The sequence below is a fragment of the Coloeus monedula genome (genome assembly GCF_965178545.1).
Source record: "Coloeus monedula genome assembly, chromosome: 3".
NCBI lineage: Eukaryota > Metazoa > Chordata > Aves > Passeriformes > Corvidae > Coloeus > Coloeus monedula.
The window spans coordinates 886,003-910,748 of NC_138783.1; the positions used below are offsets into that span (position 1 = coordinate 886,003).

At 47.7% G+C, this 24,746-nt stretch overlaps 1 protein-coding gene across 3 annotated transcripts; it reads left to right on the forward strand.

Moving 5' to 3' along the window:
- Positions 1 to 23,885, forward strand: POLD3 (DNA polymerase delta 3, accessory subunit). 3 transcript variants are annotated; one of them, XM_082278723.1, is made up of 12 exons: positions 1 to 259; positions 1,847 to 1,902; positions 2,641 to 2,743; positions 5,617 to 5,656; positions 7,126 to 7,258; positions 9,983 to 10,238; positions 11,503 to 11,575; positions 13,397 to 13,559; positions 14,829 to 14,941; positions 19,182 to 19,279; positions 19,352 to 19,433; positions 23,043 to 23,885. In XM_082278723.1, exons 3-12 carry the CDS (start codon positions 2,642 to 2,644, stop codon positions 23,246 to 23,248), a joined length of 1,266 nt encoding a protein of 421 aa, XP_082134849.1. In that variant the 5' UTR covers positions 1 to 259; positions 1,847 to 1,902; position 2,641; the 3' UTR covers positions 23,249 to 23,885. The 3 variants fall into 3 exon arrangements, with proteins under 3 accessions (XP_082134849.1, XP_082134847.1, XP_082134848.1); XM_082278721.1 differs by lacking the exon at positions 1 to 259 and adding an exon at positions 808 to 918; XM_082278722.1 differs by lacking the exon at positions 1 to 259 and adding an exon at positions 808 to 918 and having other exon boundaries at positions 19,185 to 19,279.
- The last annotated feature ends 861 nt before the right edge of the window (positions 23,886 to 24,746 follow it).

The window sequence follows — 24,746 nt, forward strand, 5'->3', positions numbered from 1 at the left end:
CGGGCCGCGCCGGGGCTGCCGGGCGAGCGCGGTGTCCCGCTGTCACCTGCCGCCTCGGACAGGGAACTGCATGAGGAGGGACCCTTCCTTCGGAAACGTGCTGCCCGTGCCGCACACGGGGCCGGTGCGTTTGCAGACACTCGAGCTGCCGCTGCTGTTGGGCCGCTCCCAAGCTCTGCGGAGCCGCTGACCCTCTCATGACTGGAGCAGGTCTGTTTCGGAATTGCTGCTTCTTGCTGCCAGTTATCAGCTGTTACAGGTTGGTTTTCCCCAAGTCTAAGAAGCAGCATTCTATTCTATTCTATTCTATTCTATTCTATTCTATTCTATTCTATTCTATTTTTATCGAGTCCAACCGATGATGGAAGGAAGGGTGGAGAGGTGATGGGTAAGGATCAGGGGAAGGCCGACAGGACAGGTATTCAGGTGGGACCCAGGTACACACCCAACCAGGACGAAGAGGCAGATGAGAAGCCCCACCATGGCCAGTCCCTGTTCCCGTGGGGGCTTCAACACACCAGATTTCTGCTGGGAATACAATCCAGCGGGGAGGAGCGGCTCCGGGAGGTCCCTGGAGCGTGCGGAAGAGACGTGTTTGACAAAAGCACAGAATTAATTAGGTTGGAGAACAGCTCTGAGGCCATCGAGTCCAAGCTGTGGCCGATGCCCACGCTGTCCCCCCGCCCTGGGCACCGGCTGCCATGCCGGCCGCTCCCGCTGCCCGCGCCCGTTCCCCGTCCGCGCGCGTTCCCGCCGCCCCGTGTCCCCGCGCGGCCGCCGTCGGCGGCGGGGCCGTTGCCATGGCGGCGGCGCGCGCGCGGCGCTGGGGCGCGCGGGAAGCTCGGGCCCGGCCCGGCCATGGCGGACGAGCTGTACCTGGAGAACATCGACGAGTTCGTCACCGACCAGAACCGCGTCGTGAGTCCCGCGGCGCCCGTTCCCTTCTCTGCCCCTTCCTTCTCCTCCTTCCCCCCTTCCTTCTCTGTCCCCTCTTCCTCCTCCTTCCACCCCTTCCTCCTTTCCCACCCTTTTCCTTCCGCTGCCCCCTTTCCTTTCCTCCTCTTTCCTTCTCTTCTCTATTCTTCCCCTTTCTTTCTCTCTCGTTCCCTTTCCTTCTCCCCTCCTTCCTCCTTCATCTCCCATTTCCTCTTCCTCCTCTCCCCCTGTTCCTCCTCCTCTCTTCCCCCCTTCCTTAACTGTTTTGAAGGCAGTTCGGAAAGCTGATGGTTTTTTCTGCGTGGGTCTGTTCCTTTCAAATTTTATTTTAAAAAATTTATTTGGAAAGAAAATTAAATTAAATTAAAATAAAATAGGTTTTACCTAGCAAATGGTGCAGCAAAGGTGGTGCATCTTGTCTGACAAAGTGGTTGTGTGAACATGAGCTGTCTGTGGCTTTGTAGCTTGTTCCAAGAAAAATCTAGAAAAACAACAATTTAATTGTTGTGTTTTACACAGCCTGGGGCTTGGTTTAAAAGGGCAGAGCAGGAGGAGAAACAGGTGTCAGAGATGTACCTGGTCAAGATGATACAGCAAGGCAGGGCAGGGCTGTGATTCCAGCCCTAAGATCCTAATGTTTGGCACACTGGTGCAGCTGGAGATCCCCGTGTCCCCGGGACGGGGGGGGCAGAAGTTGCCCAGCACACCTTTTGGGACAGGTCTCAGGAATTCAGTGTACTCACTGACTCCCAGGTGTCCGTGTGCTCTCACTTTTGCCACGGGATTCTTGGAAGGGAGGAGGCTATCTAAAGAATTCAATTGACCAATGAGGCAGAGATGGGAGATTGATCGAATTGAGAGGCCAAGGTTTTGTTACTGAAGTGGTTTGTTGGGTTTTTCCTTGTTCCAGGTGACGTACAAATGGCTGAGCTACACGCTGGGAGTCCACGTCAACCAGGCCAAACAGTAGGTGTCACTGCATCCCCCAGAGTGCAGTCAATTCCTGTTAATTCCTTGTTAATTCCTGTTTCCATCATCGTGGTGAGCATATTGAAATGATTCCTCTGGAAGTACTTAAAAACCCTGCCTGTCTTCTCAGGCACAGTCAGTTGTGTTACTCCGTGTGCCTGACTGTCTGCCAGGCTTGCTGGGCAATGTGTGAAGGATGAGAAGTCAGCTGCAATTCCCCAAATTTGGCACTAATCTGTAGCCTAGTCTTATATTTTGAAGGATAGAAATGACTGTAACCTCGTCATAGATCAGTGGTGTGAGTGGGAGCTGGAAGCTTGAGGCTCAGCCCAGTCCTAGTCACGCTCTTCCCTCCTGTTCCTGATGGCCCCACGTGTGGATGTGGCTGGGATGGTACATATACACCTGATGATGTACCAGAAAGTCTCCAGTTCCTCTCAGGGGTTTCAGAAATGCCTTTCTGGAGGGGAGACCTTGGAACAAGCTGCCCAGAGGCTGTGGGACCCACTATCAAATGTATTTGCCCTTTGGTTTCTGTAATGGTTGGACTGGGTTCTCCACAGTGGCAGGGGAGGAAGGCTCTCAGGGAGATTAAATGAATCCTGGGGAAAATAACTGTGCTTGTGTGGCAAGTTTCCATGTCAGGCTGGCTTTGCTCTTTGTTTGACGTGGGCTCCATGGGAGGGTGGCCGCAGCTCTTTCCTTCGGTGGTTAACACTGGTTCCTTTTGTGCAGAATGCTCTATGATTATGTGGAGAGGAAACGGAAGGAGAACTCAGGAGCTCAGCTTCACGTCACCTACTTAGTAGCAGGAAACCTCCTCCAGAATGGACACGTTGTGAGTGTTTCACTTCTCAGAGTGAACCCTTTGTTGTGGTGCCTCTTCCGCCTTGCGTTGTGATCTTGGGGTCAAAAGCTGGCCTGGCTTTTTCCAGCAGGAGCCACAGTGTGCCAGGGCTTCTGGACAGGTACAAGATAAGGTTCAGTGCCTGTCCCAGCGTGCACACAATGGGCAGGAAAGATCAATTTGGGAACACAGGACAGAATAGTGCACCTAGTTTCTTAACTAATTAACTTAGACCCTGTTACCCCTCATCTCAATCCTCTCGCTGCTGTTGGGCAGCAAAGATTACAAAACCTCGTGGAAGGGCCCTTCTGAGATCAACCTATCCACGTCCCAGGATCTGCTGTGGCGTGGAAGTGTCTGACAAGTGTTTGGAGGGAGCCTGGAACTCGTGTAGCATGGAGTAATAACAAATAGAACAGCAAATGTACAGTTGAAGTGGTCTTGTTATTAAACAGGCTTTCTAATCCTGGTAAACAAAAGAAATATGAATTTATGAACAGTATTTTATATTTAAAGTGCTTCTGATTATTAAGCAGAGGAATTGCTGCTTAATGCATTTTGCTTGTCAGATTTTCAGGGATGTCAGCTAAAACTTCAGGCAGATACCCCAGAGGTTTTTAAAAGAAGATGAGAAAATTCAGTGTCTGTTCCCCTTTGCCCACAGTCAAATTTAAGAGCCAAACACTAAATGCCTTTGACATCCCACTAAGTGTTTTCAAATACACAGATATCTCTTACAATATGATCCAGTCTTCTTGTAGGAATAGTAAATCTCAGGGTGTCCTGGCTTTTAGTTGTAGATTGGAAAAGAACCCAACAGGGTTCTTTTTTTTTGTTCTCCTAAATAATAAATGGGTTCACATGCGTGGAATATTGTCTTTCAGTCTCCAAATCTGTCTGAAATGGAAGGTAATTATTTACTGCATTAGTTCTGTATGATGGAATATATGTATTTAAAGTGGCACAAGTAGTGTCACATTTACAGCCCAAGTTTAACAGGTTTTTCCCTGATTTCTTTGGAAATAACAAGTCTCTTGGCTCATTAGGACTGGCCAGGGGATTGTCAACCTGTACTATTATATTTGATGTATTTGAAACAACCAGGTGACTTCTGACGTAGGAACCCATAATTATTTTTTAACTCTTGTCTTAGCAGCTTGTGTATTTTTAATGTAAGATTACAGTATCACTGCTTGGCTTGGGTTGGGAAGGACTTCAAAGCTCATCTCCTTCCAATCCCCTGGCACGGGCAGGGAACCTTCCACTAGATCTACCAAGGGAAACTCTAGGAAGGTGACTTTTTGTGCCCTGTTATTTTGAGTTGGATGCTGGAACGTGAGTGCCTGCTCAGAAGGGATCGCTGCGGGTGCAGGGGTGTGGAGCCACGCCAGGGCTAGGGGTGACCCACGGGAGGCTTCAGGTCCCTGGGCTGGGTGGCCCGGGAGGTTTGGGTGGGAAGGGCTGGGAGAGCTGCAGGTCAGCCCTGGCTTGCTGGGAGCCCTGCACTGCTGCCTGCTGGCAGTAGGTGTAGCCGGAATGCTGTGGATCCAGCTGCACACTCCTGAAGGGAGAGGGGATGGAAATCCCTCTGCGGTACTCCTCCTTAAGCACTGCTCCGCTTTCCTTGCTGCTTTCTACAGTGAGGGGCCGAGCCTGCCAGTCTTTATTTACCCTCTCACTTGCCTATGTTTTCTTGCCACTTAATTCTTTTGCTGCCTAATCAAAGCAACTTTCTAATCCTGGTAAACAAAAGAAATATGAATTTATGAACAGTATTTTATATTTAAAGTGCTTCTGATTATTAAGCAGAGGAATTGCTGCTTAATGCATTTTGCTTGTCAGATTTTCAGGGATGTCAGCTAAAACTTCAGGCAGATACCCCAGAGGTTTTTAAAAGAAGATGAGAAAATTCAGTGTCTGTTCCCCTTTGCCCACAGTCAAATTTAAGAGCCAAACACTAAATGCCTTTGACATCCCACTAAGTGTTTTCAAATACACAGATATCTCTTACAATATGATCCAGTCTTCTTGTAGGAATAGTAAATCTCAGGGTGTCCTGGCTTTTAGTTGTAGATTGGAAAAGAACCCAACAGGGTTCTTTTTTTTAGTTCTCCTAAATAATAAATGGGTTCACATGCGTGGAATATTGTCTTTCAGTCTCCAAATCTGTCTGAAATGGAAGGTAATTATTTACTGCATTAGTTCTGTATAATGGGATGCATTTAATTAAAGCTGCACAGGCAGTGTCATGTTTATAGCCCAAATTTAACGAGATTTTCTCTGGTTTCAGACAGGCCTGTGGTATCTGTTGAACACAGAATTAGTGGTGGGGTTTTTAGTCTGTGTTTGGATCCTCCCAGTATTAACCACAGCCTGTTAAATGTCCTGGAGCAGGTAGAGAAGACTGGCCAGAGAGCACTTTTCCAGAAACACCCACTCCTGGCTTTTAAATTAATGCTTAATTTTTCATGGTGTTTTGCTTCCCTGGTGCCATGTCTGGGCTACAGATTGCTGTGCTCAAGTGCCCTGGCAGTCCAAGTGTGCAGGGTGCTGTGGGCTCCTGGGGCAGGTCTCCAGCAGCTGCCCGTCCCCTTTGCTTCTGCTGCACAGTTGTTAAGGCTTTGTTTCATCTGCATCTCGCCTCCCAGAGTCAGGAGTGGAGGACAGGGGCTTTCTTTAGGGGTATCTGTGCAACTGGAAAGCGGGATGGCAGAGCTTTAAAAGCTAGTGGCTGATGAGTGTTTAAAGGCATTGGCAGTGTTCTGTGCTATAATAATCATTAGACTTTCTTACTCAATAACTGAAAATAGCAGTCTTGCATACAACCTTGGATTCTAAGATTGCCGTGTGTTTATTTTTTCCAGTGCCACAAGGTTGCAGTAGTGAGGGAGGACAAACTCGAAGGTAAGCAGACCAGGAAAATCGTGTGGCTTTAACCTTTTTCTTTGAAAGAACTGCAAAATGAGCAACGCTCAGAACTTGCCTTTTGCAGTAAATGCCCAGCCAGGCTCTTGGGGTCAGGTGTGTACTTTTTGTACCAGCTGTTTCTCAGAATTTGGAGTATCTGAGCCAACAGCTTCAACCTTCAGGCTTGTGATTTGAGTCTGGTTTTTTTTTTTTTAAATTCTGAACGTTTTGTCAGTGATTCCTTTCCACCTCCCTGCCACTGACAGCAGGAAGACAACTATACCCCGGTAGTGTCTCAGAACAATTGTGAGCCTTCAGGCCCCCAGGAATGCTGAAACTGGTAATTCTGGTTGTTGGTTCACTGCAATTGCAGCCTTTGCCCTGAGTTCTGGGGGTGCTAAAACATTCTCATGGGACATTTACGTCACTTTTGTGAGTAAAAGGTGAAAAAAACCCCCATTGTAACATTGCTCCTTCACTGTCCATTGTCTCACCATCTTTCCAGCTCTAGTCCTGCTGATGAAATCTTACCCACAGCAATTGAAACACAACTTCAGGCTCTTCATCACTTTCAAATAACATCTTTGGCATTTAAGAACACACTGTGGCATTTGTGACCTTAAGGATCTGTGCTAATGACCTCACTTTGTTTGAAAGACTTTCGTTGTTTTCCTCTTGGAAATCTGAAGTGGATTTCTAGCTCAGGCTGTTTTCCTCGGGGCAGGAGATTGTCAGGCAGTGCAACTACTCTGTGTCGTGTTTGTTGAGTTATGTGTGCTGCGTAACACTCTGTTTTGCTGTGGAGGAAAGGCTTGCTTATGGTTTTTGTATTGGAAGGCAGGCCAAAGGTATGACTTATATTTGGAAGAGGCTGAGATTTGTGATGGGAGTAGGGCTGCATAGTCTAGGCCTGGCCCCAAAAAATGATTGCTGTGTGTATTTTTACGGTGCCTAGAAGCTCAGCCTCAGACCAGGACTCTGTGGAAAGAACAATATAAGCAATGAACAAAGAATTCCTGAAAACCAGCCCTTGTCTCAAGGGGGTTGCAGTCTAAGTAGCATAAAAGAGATACAGTTTTGATTCCAGCAGACTGGTGGGGGTGACACTGTGGTGCTGGACATGGTGCCAGTGACAGAGAGCAGTTCCAGTAGGGCAGAGCAGTGACCAGCTGCTTTCTGCCTTAGCTCTAGGTACTCACACAGATATTCTGGATCCCAAACACTGGGTATTTTGAAGGTAAACACAGAGAGATCACTCATAATTCAGTTGTGCAAGAACCAGGAGTGTGTAGTGGAAAACGTGACAGGCTTGTGGAGTCTGCTACCTTGAATTCTTCATTAGTGAGCGTTGGGGGAAGGTGCGGTTGGACCATCTCACATTCAAGTTTTGCTGTCGAGTAGTCTGTCAGTCTCTGCATCCTGAAGGGTGTGCTAACAGAGGGCTTTTTTTCCTTCTTTTTTCCCAGCAATGAAGTCTAAGCTGTCCACAATTGCCAGTGTGCACGTGTACAGCATTCAGAAGGCCCTGCTCAAGGACAGCTCCCCCCTCTACAACACTGACTATGACATCGTCAAAACAAACCTGCAGCACTGCAGCAAGTGAGTCCTGTCTCCCTTTTCCTCTGAAGCACTTCCAGACTTGTGTTGCACTTCAGTGCTTACTGGACAGGCCTGGATTTTTAGAAAGCTAGGAAAAGATATCCTCAAAGTGCTGCCAGAGCAGTGCCCAAAGAGCACATTGTGTGATGGTTTTGTAAACTGAGCTCACAGTTGGTTCACTTGGTCCTTACTCCAGCAGGGAGACTGTTCCAGTACCTTGCTTGTCTGATGGCTGGAAACATTTCTCTCTTTTCCAGGCCACACTTAATCATGACCATTTTAATCCAGTTCGCAGCCACACAGGAAGAGAAAATCGAAACAGGCTGATAAAACCATGAGTGATGTGTTCAGCAAAGCATTAACAGGAGTTTGCTTTCTGTTTTGTGAAACTGTGTTTTCATCTTCTGGGCTCATCCACCTCTCTGAAGATGTCTTGCAGGAGCTCCTTCTCCAGGAGCTCGGCTTTGATCCTTGTGGGTTCATTCCTGCTCAGAATACTCTGTGATCTCTGAGACTTAGGAGAAGCACACAAAACAGCCCAGGCAGCACAAGTGTCCTTTGTGGTGGAACTGGAGCAGAACTGGGAGGGGCTGCAGTCTTCGGGAGTCACTGTCTCCCTCGTGAGCAGCGCCTGGCAGCTGGAGGTTTTCATTTGTGTGCTGTTCCCACCATGACAGCTTCGGCTTGAAGTCACGGGGATGCACAGTGCCATGACCAATCTGGTTTAAAGGGGGATGCCTGAAGCTTGTGTCATAAGAGGAGTGTAGAATTTGAAAGGAAAAACGTAGTTGTATCCAAAGTGTTGACAAGAGAGTGGCAGAGAAAATAGAAGCTGTGTGTTTGGGGCACAAGTGTCACTGTCCTGGAAGGTGCTGGAAAACCCTGCCTCAGTGGAGCCACGTGCCCTGCATGTGGCTGCAGTTGCCTTCTTCCTCTCTGTCTGCTCTTGGGCACCCCAGCACGGTGATACTTGTGCCTTAGGGATACTTGTATCCTTTGGGATTTAAACATCCAGAAGGTCATCTAGATAATCCTGGTTCTGAAACAGCTCTCTGAAGCCTGTGTGTAAATTCAGCTTTGAAGCAGGATTTCCCAAGCAAACCAAGAAAAATTGCAGCTTCTTCGTTTGTGACCTGGCTGAAGTAAATACAAATTGATCACATTCCCTCTCTCTTGTCAGCTGCATGGATTTGCCTTTGACACTTGGGGAAAGATTCCTGTAGGACCTGCAAAAGCCAGAAGTTTAATTATGTGATGTTTGTAGCAAACAGAGCCTCCCTGTCAGTCCAGATATTTCACAGCTCTGGGACAAGGATCTTTGTTCTCTTGGGTGTTTCTACGGGACCTGCTTTGCTGTGAGGACAGGGGGGATGCTAGGATGTACTAATTGATAGCAGTTATCAGGGTGTAATGCCTGTTGCCATTGCCAGCTTTCCAAACAGAAGCAGCTCCTTGTTTGCAGAGCGTAGGCCAAGTATTGCCTGTTTTTCAGTGATTATTTAGTGAATTTTGGGTCAAGCCCATAAAGCTATAGTCACACAGCAGCATCAAGGCAAGCTGACTTGGAATGTGGGAAGTTTAGCTGAGCTCTGCTGCATGGTCAGTGTAACTATTGACAATATTATTTGTGACTTGGAGGGTTGGTGGTGTTTGGAGTAGGAGCACAAGCTGCCCTGAGAGCTGCACTAACCATGTTAAAAACAGATTGAAAGTATAAAGGAGAGTGGGATTATTTTTCTTCAATGTCTGTTTTCCTTCCTTTAAAGGTTTGAATGTCAAGAGGTTGCTGCTGCAGCCTGGGAATGCTGTGGAGATGGTGTTGTTTTGCTAGTACAGATCCTGATGGGAGTAGAAGTGGACTGTGCACGTGAGCAGCTAATGCTGAGGCATAGAAATGAACTGGCAGAAGGAGGCTGCTTTATTTCTTAGGCAAATAAAAATATGCTGTGTAATTCAGTGGGCTGGGAGGCGTGAGTCTGGGCTCTTTTGTGGCATTTCTGTGGGAAATCTGGAAAGCGTCGCCTGTGATTTGCACAGTGGGGAGCAGAGTTCAGCTATTTTTGGGAACTGCTATTCCTGACTGTCAGTGAATTGTGCTGTTACTGCAAGCACGTCATTTAGTTCTTATATCTCCATATCCCCAAACAATCACGTTTCAGACCATTATAAGCTGAGCTGCCTTCAGTCTCAGCGATTACATGGAAGTTACTTTGTATAGTTAAATCAGAGTGTTACGGATATCTTCTGAGCCATTTCAGTTGTTCAGTTTCAGCTGGGATTTATTTACCTGGCCAAGTGTGGCTACTTGTTGCAGCAGCTGTGGGCTTTGTCAGCATCGGAAAGCTGTAAATGTTTTAGACCCTCACACACCCGTACAACTTCTGCCACAGGCTTTGGAGAGCATAACCCGTTAGGACTAAAATGCAGCCTGCTCCCTGTCCAGCCTGGGTGTGGAGAAGGCCCTTTTCCCCCCAGGAAAGCTGCACAGCTCGTTTAACATGCAAATGCCGTGGCTCTTGCTGACAGGTTCAGCTGATCTTTTCATCAGAGGTCTCTTGCTCTGTGCCAGCCTTTCTTTCTTGTCCCATGCACAGATTAAATTGCTCCTTTTTCCATAACAGGAGAACGCAGGCCCGGAGCAGCAGCGGCGCTGCAGGAGGGGGGAAGGCGAGGTGAACACGGCCGAGTTGAAAGGCTAATGGGATTTTTCACTCCGTCACACAGGTTCAGTGCCATCCGCTGTGCCGCCGCCGTGCCCAGGACGCCGCCCGACGCTCCCCGAGCGCCGGCGTCCGCACAGAGTCCCCAGAGGCAAAGGGACCCCGATGCTGCCAGCGCGGTCAACGGCCACGGGCCCCCGGCTGCCAAGCCGCCCCCGCAGCAGCACAAAGGGATCATGGGGATGTTTGCGGCCAAAGCAGCGGCCAGACCCCAGGACGCACATAAGGAGGCCAAAACAGAGGCCAAGGAGGCCCCAGGTGTAAGTTACCTCAGACCCCCTGGGTTCATGGCGTTAGCGATCCGCTCTCACAGCACCTCGGTGACCTCAGCCAGCCCTGCGCTGCTCCTCGTGCTAAACCCGCGTCCCGCTGGGAATGCTCAGTGATGCCTTGAAAGTGTTTGACTGTGTGCAGTCACTGGGGCAGAAACGCCTCATGCCACGCTCCTGATCTCTCCACAAACGTGTATTTGCCATAACTTTGACATTCCCCAGTCAGCCGGATCTCCGGCGAGCGCAAACCAGCATAGCTGCCTCATGGAGACAATTGTTGCGTTGTCCCCAGCTATGCCAGTATACACACCAGCTGAGGATCTTGCTCTCTCCATTGTGCTTAAAAGGATTTGTTTTGAGCAATAAGTGAAACTTGAGAAGCCCAGGTCTTAAAAGTATCAAGGTGTTTAAACTCAGTTTGTTAGGGAAGTTTCAGAGCTTGACCTGTGCAAGACTAAATTGTTTATCTTCTGGACTGCTGTTTTTCCAGGATAGGATTATGTTTTCATTTTAATTAGTATAATTGTTTTTAAAGCAATGTGCCCAGAAAAACGGGTGTTAAAATGGTAACAGTCCCTGTGGATGGTTTGGCCTTTTTATAACAGCTGAGTACATTTCAGTTCCTTTTTCTGATTTTTATAGGGAGTTTAGAACTGGTGAAGTGTGCACATTTTGGGAACTTTAGTGTCTGTTTGCCTTTTATTTGCATGAAAATAAGTTGGATTAGGAGGCTGCACTTCCTTAGGTGGTGTGGGCGTGGGTGTGTGGGGGTGTGTGGGGGGGTGTGTGATTTCTCACTTTGGTGGCTGCATTGGTGCAATAGAGCAGTGATATTTCTCTGCTAACAGCCTATGTACCAGAGGAGCTGGATAAAGCCTTCCTGGTTTGGCCAATCCCTGTTCTTTCCTCTGTCGGCCGCTGTGAATTGAGGCACTGATGGTTTGCAAAAGGAACAGTTCTCTCCTGGGAGCTGACCCAAGTCCCAAGCACTTATTTCTGTGACAGTCAGGCATCAGATGGGAGTGTGCCCCAAGCCAGATCTGAAGGCCTGGCCAAAGAGTCCTTAGTAACTTACTCTGGCCGCTTTGATGCACGTAGTGTCTAGTGAGTATCTTCAGATTCTCCAAAACAGCTGCTAAAATCTAGGGCAGTGGGAACAAATGATATCTATTATTTTGCTTGTCCAGAAGCAGTGCTGTGCATCTTGGGGACTGGGAACAATTCCTGTGGTTATTCCTCTCTTTGCTTCCAGGTGTCTGCAGCAAGCAGCAAACCACCAACAAAGAACAACATCATGAACAACTTCTTTGGAAAAGCTGCTATGAGTAAGTGCTTTTCTGTTTTCAGAGGCCATCATGGTCAGGAAACAGCCTGTTGTAGTTGAAAAAAAAACCAAACCAGAAAGCCCTCAAACCTGAGGGTTATTTGAAGTCTCTCTTTTTTTTTTTAAACTATATTTTATTTAAGCTGGGTAGGAATTAAAAAATATTCAGTGGAATCAAGTGTTTTGTAGTGGAGCCATGATGGGAGGCATACAGAAAGGAGCAGAACTCTTCCTCCCTGTCCCCACACTACCGAACTCACTGGATTTGTTTTATATCCCTTCTTTCCTAATAGTTTTCCATACTGTTTTTCTGCTCTTTTGCACTCGAAGGGGTTAATGTTTTTGCACACAGCTCTTAAGGCAAAAATTAAGAGTTTTCAGTGGAATTTTTCAGACAAAAAGCTTGCTGGAGGGAGATCAATTAAAATGACATATTTGAACAGACTAACTCAGGAAGGATTTTTAGTGCAGAAGAAATCTGATTTAAAGTGAGTTCTCCTGGCTGGAAGATCAGCTATTGGTGATGTTTGCCAAAACCTGTTCTGCAGGGCAAGTTAATGGTGCTTGCTTTTCATCACACAGCACTGGGGAGCCCATCATTACCTTTAGGGTTAATTTCTTTCCTGAAAACTGAAGGACTAATAAATGGAGAATAAAAGTGAGGGGTGGCCTTTCTGTTTGAGCAGAGGTTTGGACTAGGTGGCCTCTTCAAGTCCCTTCTGAATTATCCAAGTCTAAAGAAAATATGCTGAAGCTTTTAAGTAGATATTGGAAAAGGACTGTGGGAACTTCTTCAAAGATTTCCTCATAACAGTGAGTACAAGAGGCTTCAAAGAGGAATTTTGGGAGAGAGTAAACAGCAAAGTTCACTTTCTAACAGACATCTCTCAGAGTTTGCAGGGGACAGTTCCAGCACAGAACACACAAGGCACAGCCCTGCTGGGACTCTTTGCGTCCCTGTTTTGGTGAGACTGAGGGAGCTGAGGACACTCTCAGCCTAAGGACAGTCACTACAATTAACTGCAGTAAATTCTGAAGGTCTGAGAAGAGCCCTAGACCAAAGTTCATGTGCTGAAAACCCAAACTGGCATGGTAAAGGTGACCCAGTGGTGATGGGGAAGGCTTTGTGGATGCATTTCCATCATTCCCAAAGGGGTTCTCTTCTCTGCCGCGTCCTGTCAGGGAGCACATCAAGGAAACTTGTGAGGTGGCTGCGGAGAAGGAGCAAACTGAGCAGAACTGGAAATGATTATGTGTATGGAAGAGAGGGTGGGATTCCAGGAGTAAGATTTATTCCCTACATGCACGTCTCTCCTGGCTTCAAAGGTTCCACCATTGCCAGAAAGTCCTGAGTTAGCAGCAGTGGGGTCCTTGGGCTTTCTGCTGTTGATTATAAATAGGAGAGCTGTCGTTCCAGTGGTGTTTGTGCTTGCCCAAGGAAGCAGCCAGCCTGGTTTTCCAGCACTCCCAGAAAGGCATTGGCACAACGTCGTGGCCCTCCCAGCAGCCTCTGACCCCACTGATGATCTCCTGCCACTGCCTCCCAGTCCTCTTCCACAAAGTTTAACTGCTGCAGTACACGTGGCTTGACATCAGGAACAGCAGAACCATGGAAAATCACCTAGAAATTTAAGCATACCCTTCTTTTTCCCATGTCTGATACAGCTTGGCCAGTCTAGATCCCTAATGCAGTCCAGATCCCTAAATCCACAATGGGTAGTGTTGTCTGTATTCTTGGTGCACAGAGCTGGCCAGCTGCTTTGTAAGTTGTCATTCAAACCGAATGCCTGGTGTTTGTTCTTTTTGAATGGTGTATTTGCAGATAAACTCAAAGTCAGCTCGGTGCCTGAGCAGCCAAAGGAGGAGAAAGAAGTGGTGAAGCCTTCAGTTGCTGTAGCAGAACCAGAGTCATCTCCTAATACTGTAGCAGAGAAACCTGGGAAGAAAATAGAGTCTGCTAGAATTCAACAAAAGGACAAGAAGAGGTGGGTCGTGCCTTTCAGGGTCCCTGTGAACCTGCTTGTGGACGGCCTGCATGGAGCTGGCTGGTCATTCAATGCTGGCTCACCTCCTGTTTCCATCTACTCAATTGTGTTAAACCTGACTAAAATTATCTCAGGAGTTTTTCCTGGTGTTTCTTTTCCATTTACTGCTGTAGGTGCCTCAGGGCCATTGGTGCCATTGCATATGGGAAGGGACACGGCTCAGGTTGTCTTCAGTGGGAAGGGATGGCTTTCCATGAGACAACCTCCCACTGTGAGCAGCCGTAGGAGAGACCCTGCAGGCAGCGTGGGGGGGGGGGCTGGCAGGAGCACCTGTCCTGCAGGGAAGGTGGGATATTCCCAGGCCTGTATGTACACAGCTTGCAGCACAAAGTTGTGCTTGTTGATCTCCATAGCTCATGTACGGCTGCTTTCAATGCCACTGGTTTACTTTGGGCTGAGGCTGCAAGTTAATTTTAAATTCAGCCCTTTGTGTTTAATCCAACCCAAACTGACAGAGACAAAGAATCACTACAGTCTGATGGCTCTCTGGTGGCCTATGAGTAATTAATTGGTGGTCTCAATCCATTTCTAACTGAATAGGTAAGCACACCACCCAGCCCACCATCACAGTTAGACTAACTGCTCGTCTTATTGATAGTCTTGTCCAAGAAGCCAAGGGCCTGGAGGTGTTGGCAGCATGGAGTTGGGAAGGCCACTTGGGCTGTCCCAGCTCTTTGAGGATACGTGGGCCTTTAGCCTCCAGGCTTGTTCGTCTGACACGTCTCGCCAACATTAAAAAGAAAGAAGCTATTTTATTTTTCCAGTAGTCTTTAAAAATGGCTCCAGGATTCTGAGACACTACCTCATAGTCAGTCAGTGGCAAGCAGTCTGTCAAAAGAGCTTCTGAGTGATGCTTTTGGGGACACTGGGAGCCTGAGCTAAAGAGACAAGATCAGAAATAGGCTCTTGCCAGGCTGCTGTGGCCAGGCGAGGTGAGGTACTGGGCTGAACTGCAGAGGGGCTAAAGAAATCCTCCTTGTTTTGGAGAGCTGGATGTGGGTAAGGATGAGAGGCCTGGAAATGCTTGTGTGCCTATGCCTGGTTGTGCAGTGAGTGTACAGTTCGGAGCACGGGATGCTCATGTTTTCAAGACGCATTTGATTTCCTTGCATCAGGAATGTGCTCATCCAAACACACATGATGCTTTCATGCACACATGAGAGATAATGGGTGTTCATTCCTTTTTTTCCCTTTTACTTTTTGTGGCAGTAAAACGAAGAGAACAGATAGGTCGGATGACGAGGAAGAAGGAGATCCTGAAAATGTGAAGAAAAAGAGGAAGCGAATCAAACAACTTCAGTCTGACAGCAGTGATGAAGAAGGTAAAAAGATCTGTAAACAATCAGGCATTTAGGTCAGGGGTCTGATTTCCAAAACATTACTCTCCAAATCTGTTGGTCAATGATTGAGGGAATAGTTTAAAGGACTAAAGACCATGGAAATGGCTGTAGCTTGAGCTCTCTGTTTATGTTTGTGCTGCAAGCACTTGGGCATAGAGTTGAGATGTCTCAGCGATTCAGTCTTCGTTTTAGCTTAGCTCAGACCTGGCTGTCTCCTCACCAAGTGTGCTGCCAGTGCCACTGACGTGTGGGAAGGATGTTCCCAAGTCTCTTGTGAAAGATAGTGCGCTTTCCAGAACCATAGGGCTGGTCAGAACCAGTTCATGTGGGGAGGAAACACTCACCAGTGACCTCCCTCTCCTCACGGGGTCAGTTTTAGTATCTTTATTCTGTCTGTTTATAGAAAGGGTTTGGAAGACAGTGTTGGAAGCGAGACTTCCAAAAAGAAGAGAGAGAGTAGGGAAGCTGGAGGCGAAGCGGTTGAGCCATATCCGCTGCGACTCTGCGTCTCCTCGGTGGCTGTGACAGGAGTGGGGTGCCCAGAACATTGCAAGATTTGGGCTTATAATGAGGAACAGCAGGGCTGGATTCCAAAGAATTTGGATAATTGAGGTGACAAATGCCGTTCAATATAGATAACTGGAAAATAAGTTGGAATTGAGCTTGGGAGTATTTTCTAAATGGAACAGTCATCCAACACGCTGCTCAGGAAAAGAACGTGGGGATCATTACGGACAAGTAATTGAAACCACCGGTTTGGTGTAGAGCTCCAGTAAAAGAAGGTGAAAGAGCAAATGGGGTGTACTGGTGAGGAGGTGGAGTTCCTCAGGAGAGCTGATTTCTCATTTAGTGTGGCTGGCACGTGGGCAACAACCAGGACATCAGGAAAATCTGCAGTGCCGGGGGAGAGGTGGCCGCTGTTGGTATCTTTGCAGTATTAGGCCTGTTTTCATAGTTTCCCTTCTGCCCACATAATTTCAAGCGATCTTTGTCATCACGTATGTATCACTTCTTAGACTTCCTCAGGATGATAAATCTCTCAGGAAGCTGTTCTTCGTGATCAGCCTTAATTCTGTCACATTCCTGTGTGAAGCTCCTTCTTTGGCTATAATACATATCTATATAGAGATGCTCACATTCTTTGGTATTTATTTCTTCAAATGTTTGTCTTTCCATTTCCTCATCACTCCCCTACTGACAAGCTGAGGTGTTTAGCTCTGGGGAGGGAATTTTGAAATCAGCCCGTCCTTGCTGGGCTGGAATCTCTCAGCTTATCCACATCCTGGGAGTGAGGTCTGGCAGGAGTTTGGAATATTTGGAATATTAGAACTCTCTGGTCTCCTATGGGATACCTGCATGACCTTAGCATGTGTTGACCAGTTAGTGCTTTTGAATGGGATGCCTTCTGGTTTCATTTATTCCATTGTATTTTCTCTAGTGACCAGGGATAGAACCTGAGGAAACAGCTGGACCTGTGTCAGTACAGGTTTAGGTTGGATATTAGGGAAAAGTTCTTCCCCCAGAGGATGGTCAGGCACTGGAGAGGATTTTTGTCACTGCCATTGCTGCTCTGTCATCAGAACCCTCTTTGTTCTTTATTTCTTTGTGTTGTGCATTAGAATTTTAAATTTATGCAAATTACAGCGTATGTATAGAAATTTGGATATCACTCAGTTTCCCCTTTCAAAAGGGAAAATGAGAATTGAGAGAACTCATCCCTTTGGTCCTGCTACTTGCCCTCCTAAATCCAACCAGATGGAAGAAGATAGATTTGAATTGTTTGGAATATTTCTAATGAGTCCAAACTGGTAATATTATATTCCGTATTCAAGTAGAAGACTGAGAGTTGGATGAAACAAATAATTAAAAAAAAATATATATATATACAGCAGCTGGACTTCAAGAGCATTTATCCTTGGAAAGGTGCAAACAGGTTTCTCCAGAGAGCAGGGGCAACTTGAATCAACAGCATCAGTGAGCAAAATGGGGCCTGGAGTGACAGGCACACTTAGCAAGGTTTTGTGGGTGCAAAACTCATGCATGGCTGATGTGAAGCACTGTATGGACACTTCTGTGTCAGGCAGGTCTTCTGCCTAGTTCTGTATTAATCTGCTCTTGATGTACTAAAAGTAGCCCAAATAAGCTCTCCTTACACCAGCATCAGCACATTGTACCACGCTGAAAATACAGAGAGGGCATAAGGCACAATCCTCTCCATTTAAATGATTTTTCATTAAGAAGTTATATTGGTATGAGGGTTCCTTAGTCACTGCGGGTTGTTTTGCTTCCAGTGCCAGAATAAACTCCACAAATGCGCCCACAGAGGACAGGAGGTTTGGCAGCTTCAGCTGTACCAACACAGGCAGCGTTTTGCAGTGTTGACAAGTGTTTTACAGCCACTTTGGAGGGTGATTTCAGTGGCATTGTGACCTACAAACTCCGTGGGTTTTGGAGAGCCACAGCAGAAGCACTAAAGCTTCTCACAGTTTTTCCAGGCAGGGTCAGAGCAAACCAAACAAAGCCAGGATTTACATCTTTGGTCCATCCAGTTGCCCAGCTTGTATCCATTTCATGCAGCTGTTGCTGTTGAGCAAACTGGGCAGCAGCTAGTGGTTGACTCAGGAGTTATCACATGTCAGAGGGCTGTGTTGGCTAGAAGAGGACAATAAAGTAATAAAGAGCTTGATAGTAGTCCTAAACACTCTGATGTGGGGAGAAGGTGCCTTCTGCCTGCCAAGAGCGGGGGAAATTGTTTGAAGGACGTTTAAAATGCCCAAATTTCCCCCAAGGAATCTAGTGGAGCTGGCACGCTGACAATGCCTTCAGCAGCCTCTGCTTGAGCATGGCAGAGGCTTTTCACCAGGCTGGTTTTCAATCCTCCTAGCCTGTCCTCTCCTAAAGACATTTCAAAAGGCTGAGGCCAGGCTGGGCAGCGGTGATGCAGGTTTGGTGCCGGGCAGGCCAGTGTGTGTAGGCCTCCACTGCTGCCAGGCTGGGATAAATACGGGGAGTTCTGCCCCCCCTCAGCCCCTCGCCACCCAGCGCTTCCACCTCGGAGCAGAGCCTTCGTTCGGCCCTGTCCTCGCAGCACTGCCAGCCCAGCCCTCTGGAGCAGGGTGAAACCCGAGTCACGTTACCCCGCTCTGTTTGCATTCCCGTGCCTCGCTTACTGCAGTAGTTGGGAGGCCGAGTCCTTGCTGAGGAATGTAATTTATTATTGGGCCTTGGCAGCCGAGCACCGTTTCAACTCGAGCCCTTCGTAACCTCCGAAGGTCAGCTGGCCGCGTGCCTGGCAGAGCCGTAGCTGCTCACACTGACCTAATCCCTCGGGACAGCTCCAGATCCCGGTGCTCGGGCGGGATGAGTGAGGGCGGTGCTGCAGCCAGCAGGGCTGCGAGCAGGAGCCAGGCAGGCACTCACCGTCTGCTCCAGCCACATCCTGGTTGGGATGAAGCAATAGGTCACAGGAGGAGTTTGTTCCCCCACTTGCCAGCTCTCCCCCGCATCTGAGGGCTTGCGTGGCAGCGTTTCTCCCTTGGATCTCATGGAGCTCTGTCACCCTGCCAGCCCCACGAGAGGGTGACCCTGCCTTGCTTTTTGGTCTGAAGCCCTGCTTGTCTCACTTTGACGTTGCTGGTGGAGGCTCCAGAGCTTGCTTTGCTCCATAAAAATGTGTGAAGGTGTCCTGGACTGGTTCGATCAGTCTTGGCATTGAATGGAGCCCGGTATCCCTGTCCTTGAACCCAGAGGAGAGCAAGGAGATGAAACAATGAGAGAATCAGCTTCGTTTTTCGCAGTGGTTTGGTTTGTTGGGGGTTTTTGTTTGTTTGTTTGTTTGTTTTCAAATAAAAGCTTGATATGTCCCTTAACAATCTTTTAGGATGTGTGGCAGTATACTGCACTTGATTCTTGGGTTAAGCTAATAGCATGGATTGTTTGGGATGTGTAGCACCACCAGTGAGGCAGCAACTGTTTCACCACACCCCGCCTCTTTTAATTTCTAAACAAATGATAGTTGTTCTCTTTAACAAGTAAGTGAAATGTATAGCTGAAACATGCCAGTTCCTGTGCCTGTTTTTAAAGTTTCCCTTGGTGGAACTGATTTTTTTGGCTTACCAAAAGTCCCCAGCGCACTTCTCCCATTCTATCCCACTCTCCTTCCTTTGGGAACTGCAGCGTGTAGCATTAGACCCACGTACTATCAAGGTGTTCCTCTTCTTAGCAGATGTCCCGCCATCTCCCGCACCCGAGGAAGAGAGAGCTCCATCTCCACCACCTGCACCTGCTCTGAAAACTGAACTGGAGCCTGCATCCACGGAGGTGAGAGCAGATTAGAGTGATAACTGCCAGAAATTAACTCCTGGTTTCTCACAATGCTGCAATGTCCTGCAGGGCTCAGCTGGAGGGAGGAAGAGGAAGCGGAAGCGTGTGCTGAAATCCAAGATGTTTATTGATGAAGAGGAAGGCTGCATGGGTAAGACTGGCTGTGCCCTACACTCACTGGAGCTCACTTTATGGACCATTTTAACAGGCCAGCCTCTCCCAGGCTTAGAAAGAGGTTCAAAAAATCACTTTGTCATCCCACTTGGAACTCCTGCTCCCAGATTGAGGTAACTGCCCCTCTGGTGAAGGCCTGGGTAGGGAGTCAGAGCTGTACCTGAAGCCTTCCCCTTTTTTGATTATTCACATTTATTTTACTTCAGTTCTTTTCCCTTTCCTCCTACCAGCATGAGTACCACCTTCATTTACTCGCCTCTGCAAAGCTGCAAGCTTTTAATGATGGTACAGAAGGAGGTTTAGGGTTTGGGATAAATTCTGGCTGAGATAACTTCATTGTTTTTTTTTTTTCCTTTGAGGATAAATCCTGAGCTGTGCAGAAGAACTTGATTATATGTTAAAGAAACTTTCGGTATCCCAGATAAACAGGGAATAAGTTGGGGCTTAAATACTTCATAGGGTTTCTGTTTCTGATAAGGGTGACTTTGCTTTCTGAAGGGAAGAGAGTCCCTATGGAAGCCCTGAGAGCCAGAGGCTTTGAATTCCAGCCTGACTGGACTCTGCTTCCTCCTGTGACCTGGAGAAAGCTGTGTAACACCACTGTATTTGTTTCCTCCATGTCCTGACATTGAAGTTGAGCTGCAAACGTTCAGAGTATGTTCATTTGGGTTTTGTTGGATTCTGGGAGTATGTTTAGAGCCTTTAAATAGTGAAGAGCGTGGAATGTGTTCTTTGTAAAGCTGTTGTCAGCTCGATTGTATGGGATGCTTTCATTCCCCAGCTGGAGGGGCTGAGGGGATGTCAGTGGAGCCCAGCCAGTGCTGGGGGGGGTGTGTGGTGCTGTTCTGCAGGTCTGTTGTGGTGCTGAGCATGGAGAGACTCGGGCACTCCTGGCCCAGCTGCGGAGCTGCCTGGCCTGGACTCAGCCTGTGTCTGTTGGCACCTGTCTGCAGAGCTGCATCTTCTGCTTCCCATTAACTTGGTGTGTCTCCTTTAAAGAAACACAAAGCTGTAGCACTCAGCAGCTGGCTGCACTGGGGACTGAGATCCCGAGTACTGGATTCGTGTCCGAGAATTGGACTTGCACAAAGTTATCGACACCTTTGGCCCATTCCGTTAAGGGGTGTTGTGCTCTCCCATCCCAGGTAGAACCACTGAAACACTTGGAAGGAAAAGGGAACAAAGTAGCATTAGATGGGGAGTTGAGTTGTACAAACTCTGCGTCCAGAGCACAGGAATGACTCTTGCGGGTTCAGTGTCCAGCAAATAGTGCTCTTCTCCCTCTGTTCAGCCTCTCTAGCAAGACCAGGGCTGGGAATATTGCCTTGCTTTCTCTGCTTTTCACCCCCACAGGGTTTCATAGTCCCTTGGAAAATCCAGACTCGTGGTTTTACAGTTCATATCCGTTTTATGAAAAGGGATTGCAAGCCCCTGCTGTCCCTTTGGGAGACAGATCCTGTGGGATGGAGAGAGGGATGGAGCTGGGATACTGAGGAACTGGGTAGGGAGGAGATGCTGCTTTCTCTGCTAAAAACCCTCCAGCCTGTTGTGCAGAACTTGCTGTCTGGTTATTGTCCAGTTCCTCTCCTCCCTTCCATTCCCCACCTTTTCCATGCACAGGCCTAATAATTCAAAGGCTAAATAACTTACAAACCTCCCAGGCTAATGTACATTTTAGTTATTCTTTGAAATATAGGGGTTTTTTCCCCTGTCTGTGCTGTCTTTTTTTTGTTTCAAACAAAGGCTAGGTTTTAAGAGATGTTAAATCCTAACATTAGAATGAGGCTGTACTTTATCTTTCTCCACAATTTTAAGTGATGGTTTTCACAATAGCTGCAATAGCAAGGAATTGGTGTCAAAAAGCAGAAGTAATTTAGGGATTAGCCCTGGGGGAAATTGAGCAATTAAAGTGTTTGTGGAGTGAAGCACAAGATACATTCCTAGGCATCAACAGGCATCCATGGATTGAGTGCCTGCTCTTAGTCTCTAGTAAAGGGGAATTACTGAGGTTTAAGCTTGTGTGATTCTACCTTGCACTTCCTAAAGCTTGAAAGGACATGCATGGGCTTGGAGGTGGGAATATCGACGGGCATTGGAGGAAAATCTGTGTTACAGCATTTCAGAGCTCCCATCGTTTGAGCCACTGGGATTTAGGGAGTCTGGCTGTGAGCAGGGCATCGGTAACTGTGTCTGTGTACCCAGAGCTGGTGCAAATACAGAATTGTAAAGTTCAGCTGAGATTGCAGCCAAAGGCAGTTGATCTAAGCTGTGTTACTGCAATTGGAGGGGGTTAACTGCACGCTTCAGGAGTTCCCAGCCATTCCTGACAGGGCTGACAACAGCATAAGGTTTTTAAGCTCACCCAGTGGTCTGTGGAAGCTGCTCCCTGAAAAGCCTGTTGCCTCTGAAGGGAGATTGCTGGGTTTGCAGTCCCTGTTTGAGGTTCTGCTAGTGCTGCCCAGGAGGATTTCATAGCATTCCTCTTCCCGGTCTCTGGTTACGTAGGAAACCTTATTTAATTTGATGCATTAATACAAGTGAAAGCCAGTTTCCCAGAAGAAGGGAAGTTAAGACATCTGTTTAAAAGAATACAGTTGCTAAAGAAAAATGGCTTACTAGAAGAATCCCAGAGCACTGCTGGGAAAGCTGATATAACAACATTTACTGGGATCTGACGGTGGCTTTCATCAGCAGAGCTGACTCCAGTTTAATTTCCGTGAGCGTTGTTTTATATCCCTGGGCTTTCCATTGCCGGACGCTGACAGCAGTGAGCTGGCAATCCCCTTCAGGCACAGTCCCTGATTGCAGACACGGCTTTGGGTTGGTTCTTTATAAAGGATTTCTTTATGTTTGCCCTTTTTGGCCACCTCTGTGGAAAGAAGCTGCCCCAAAGGTTTTGTGCTCCTTGAGATGGGCGACGTCGGCTTGGCTCTTCCCTGGCTGTCCCGTGTGCTGGTGAGAGCAGCATGGGGCTGTCTCTAGGTTGTCTTGCCTGGATTTCTGGACAGTCTGATTGCTTTGGCCCCTGTAGGAATCGGACCAAGTCAGAATGATGGGGTGTAGCCATAAAGTAGATGTTCCACTGTCTAATGCTAAACTACCGATTCTGATCTTCAGATTCATCACTTGCTGATGGCTGCTTGTCAGCCTCTGCCATATGAATTAGAATCTCAGGATCACTGAGGTTGGAACAGCTCTCTAAGGTCATTGGCTCTAGCTGTTCCCCCAGCACTGCCAAGGCCACCACTAACCCCTGTCCCCAAGTGCCACATCCACACAGCTTTAAATCCCTCCAGGGATGGGGACTCCACCACTGCTGCGGGCAGCTGTGCCAGGGCTGGACAGCCCTTCTGGGGAAGGAATTCTCCCTGATAGCCAACCTGAACCTCCCCTGGCACAACTTGAGGCCATTTCCTACTGCTTAACCTTGAGCAATGGACTTAATTCCTGTGTCTGACATATGCTCCTTGAACCTAAAATGTTCCTTTCCAGGAGTGCACTGGGAAGGCTGCGGTGGGGAGATCTTTGGTATAAAGATGGCTTAACCATCATCATCCTCTGTTCCCTTCCCTCTCCTTTCCACCAGTGACTGAGAAGGTTTACGAGAGCGAATCCTGCACGGACAGCGAGGATGAATTCCCCAAGCCCAAGGCACCAGCTCCACACAAACAGCCTGCGCTGCCCACAAAGAGAGAACCAAAGGAAGAAAGGAAGAGCCTGAAGAAAGGGGCAGCTCCTGCCAACAGAGCCAACAAACAGGTCTCCATCATGGGCTTTTTCCAGAAGAAATGAACTGGGTCTTTCTCCTGGTCCTCTTGGCAGCTTGGGAGTGTTGCTCCCTTTTTTTTGTGTGGCTCTCTGCAAGCTGCTGTTGCTTGTGGAGGCCACCATGCCACCCCTGGTTACACAAGGTGTCCTGCTTACTGTGTAAGGAAGCCCTCTGGACTAGATTTTGTATCAGAGAGAAGTTCTTATTTGTTACTGCCATAATTTCAGTCATCTTCACTAAGCAGTGTGGGAACTGCCAGCTAGAAGCAACATCTAGAGGAACTCCTGAAAGGCTGTTAAATCTGTTCACATGAAATTGTAGTTTTTTAATCACCTCTTTGGTGCTAAGTTAGGAGAGGAGCTGTGGCGTTTCCTTCTGCTCTTTGTACACCCTCAGCTCTCCAGGTTGATCCAAACGTTCGCGTTGGGTAGAAGCCGTAACGTAGCAGGTCTTCAGGCACAGACACAAATACTGAACATCTGCTGCAGCTTTAACTGAATGAAATGTACTTCATTTTCCCCCTAAGACCGGTAAATAGTTTTTGCTCTGCCTTTCATAATCTTTTTTTGGACAAAGCAGTGCATATAAAATTCTCTTTTCTTCCTTGAACGTATCCTCTGTAACTTGCTCAGATGCCTAATTATAGTCTGGGACACTGTTGGTGTTCTGTCTTCACAAAAACATCCTTGAGGCTTCCCACCCAATTGACTCCAGAGGAATTGGGGGAAGGCTTTGCTGTTCTTGGGAAAGCACTGGATCTTTGACCTTGGAGGCCAATGAGTCAGAGGGAAGGGTGATGAGAGGGCACTGCTGATAGCACCAGGCAGGTACCAGGGGAACAGTCGTGTGCTGCATTGCAGGGTTGGTAGGTTTGGGGTTGCCTGAAGGGTTTTTTTACAGGTGTAAACCAGACAAGAGAAGAGGTTCTCCTTGGACATATCGTCATCTGCCTGCTGAAGGAAGTGTGTCACAGTACAAGGTCCTGGGGAACCTGTTAGGGGAGAGGAATAAAGCACAGCAGTCCTGTTAACCAGAAAGGAGCTCTTGGTCTGGGCCTCCTGCTCGGCTGGTGCTGAGGCTGATAGAGAGATGTAAAAGATTTTCCAGAGGGGCTGATGCCGAGCGCTTCTGCGGCTTGGGCTGGGGAGTGCTCCCACACAGGGGCTGGTGTCACCAGTGGATGGCTGAGAGGAGCTGCTGCACACCAGCAGCATCACTGGATGTGTGCCTGTGCTGTGGCCTGGGAAGAGAATGAACAACCTTGTTCTGGTTAAATGAAGAAAATTTAACTGTTGAGAGAAAAACCCACCCTGCTGTAGTGGTTCTGTTGTTCTTGGTAGAGTTGAGGGGGTATTTTTAAAGGTAACGATAAGTAACAAATCCCATCAAACACAGATTTTTTTTTTTCGTTTGCCCTTATTCATTAAATAATGTGTCAAATCCCAGTTTCCAAGGGTTGTTGTGATATTTGACTGCATGGAAGTCAAAGACATTTCCCTGGTGAAGTGGGTAAAGATTTCT

Coding starts and splice junctions, on each gene's coding strand:
- POLD3 (XM_082278721.1), top strand. CDS start 859: ATGGCGGACGAGCTGTACCTGGAGAACATCGACGAGTTCGTCACCGAC. Junction 7,259..9,982: donor AACCTGCAGCACTGCAGCAA/GTGAGTCCTGTC, acceptor TCCGTCACACAG/GTTCAGTGCCATCCGCTGTG. Junction 10,239..11,502: donor AGGCCAAGGAGGCCCCAGGT/GTAAGTTACCTC, acceptor CTTTGCTTCCAG/GTGTCTGCAGCAAGCAGCAA.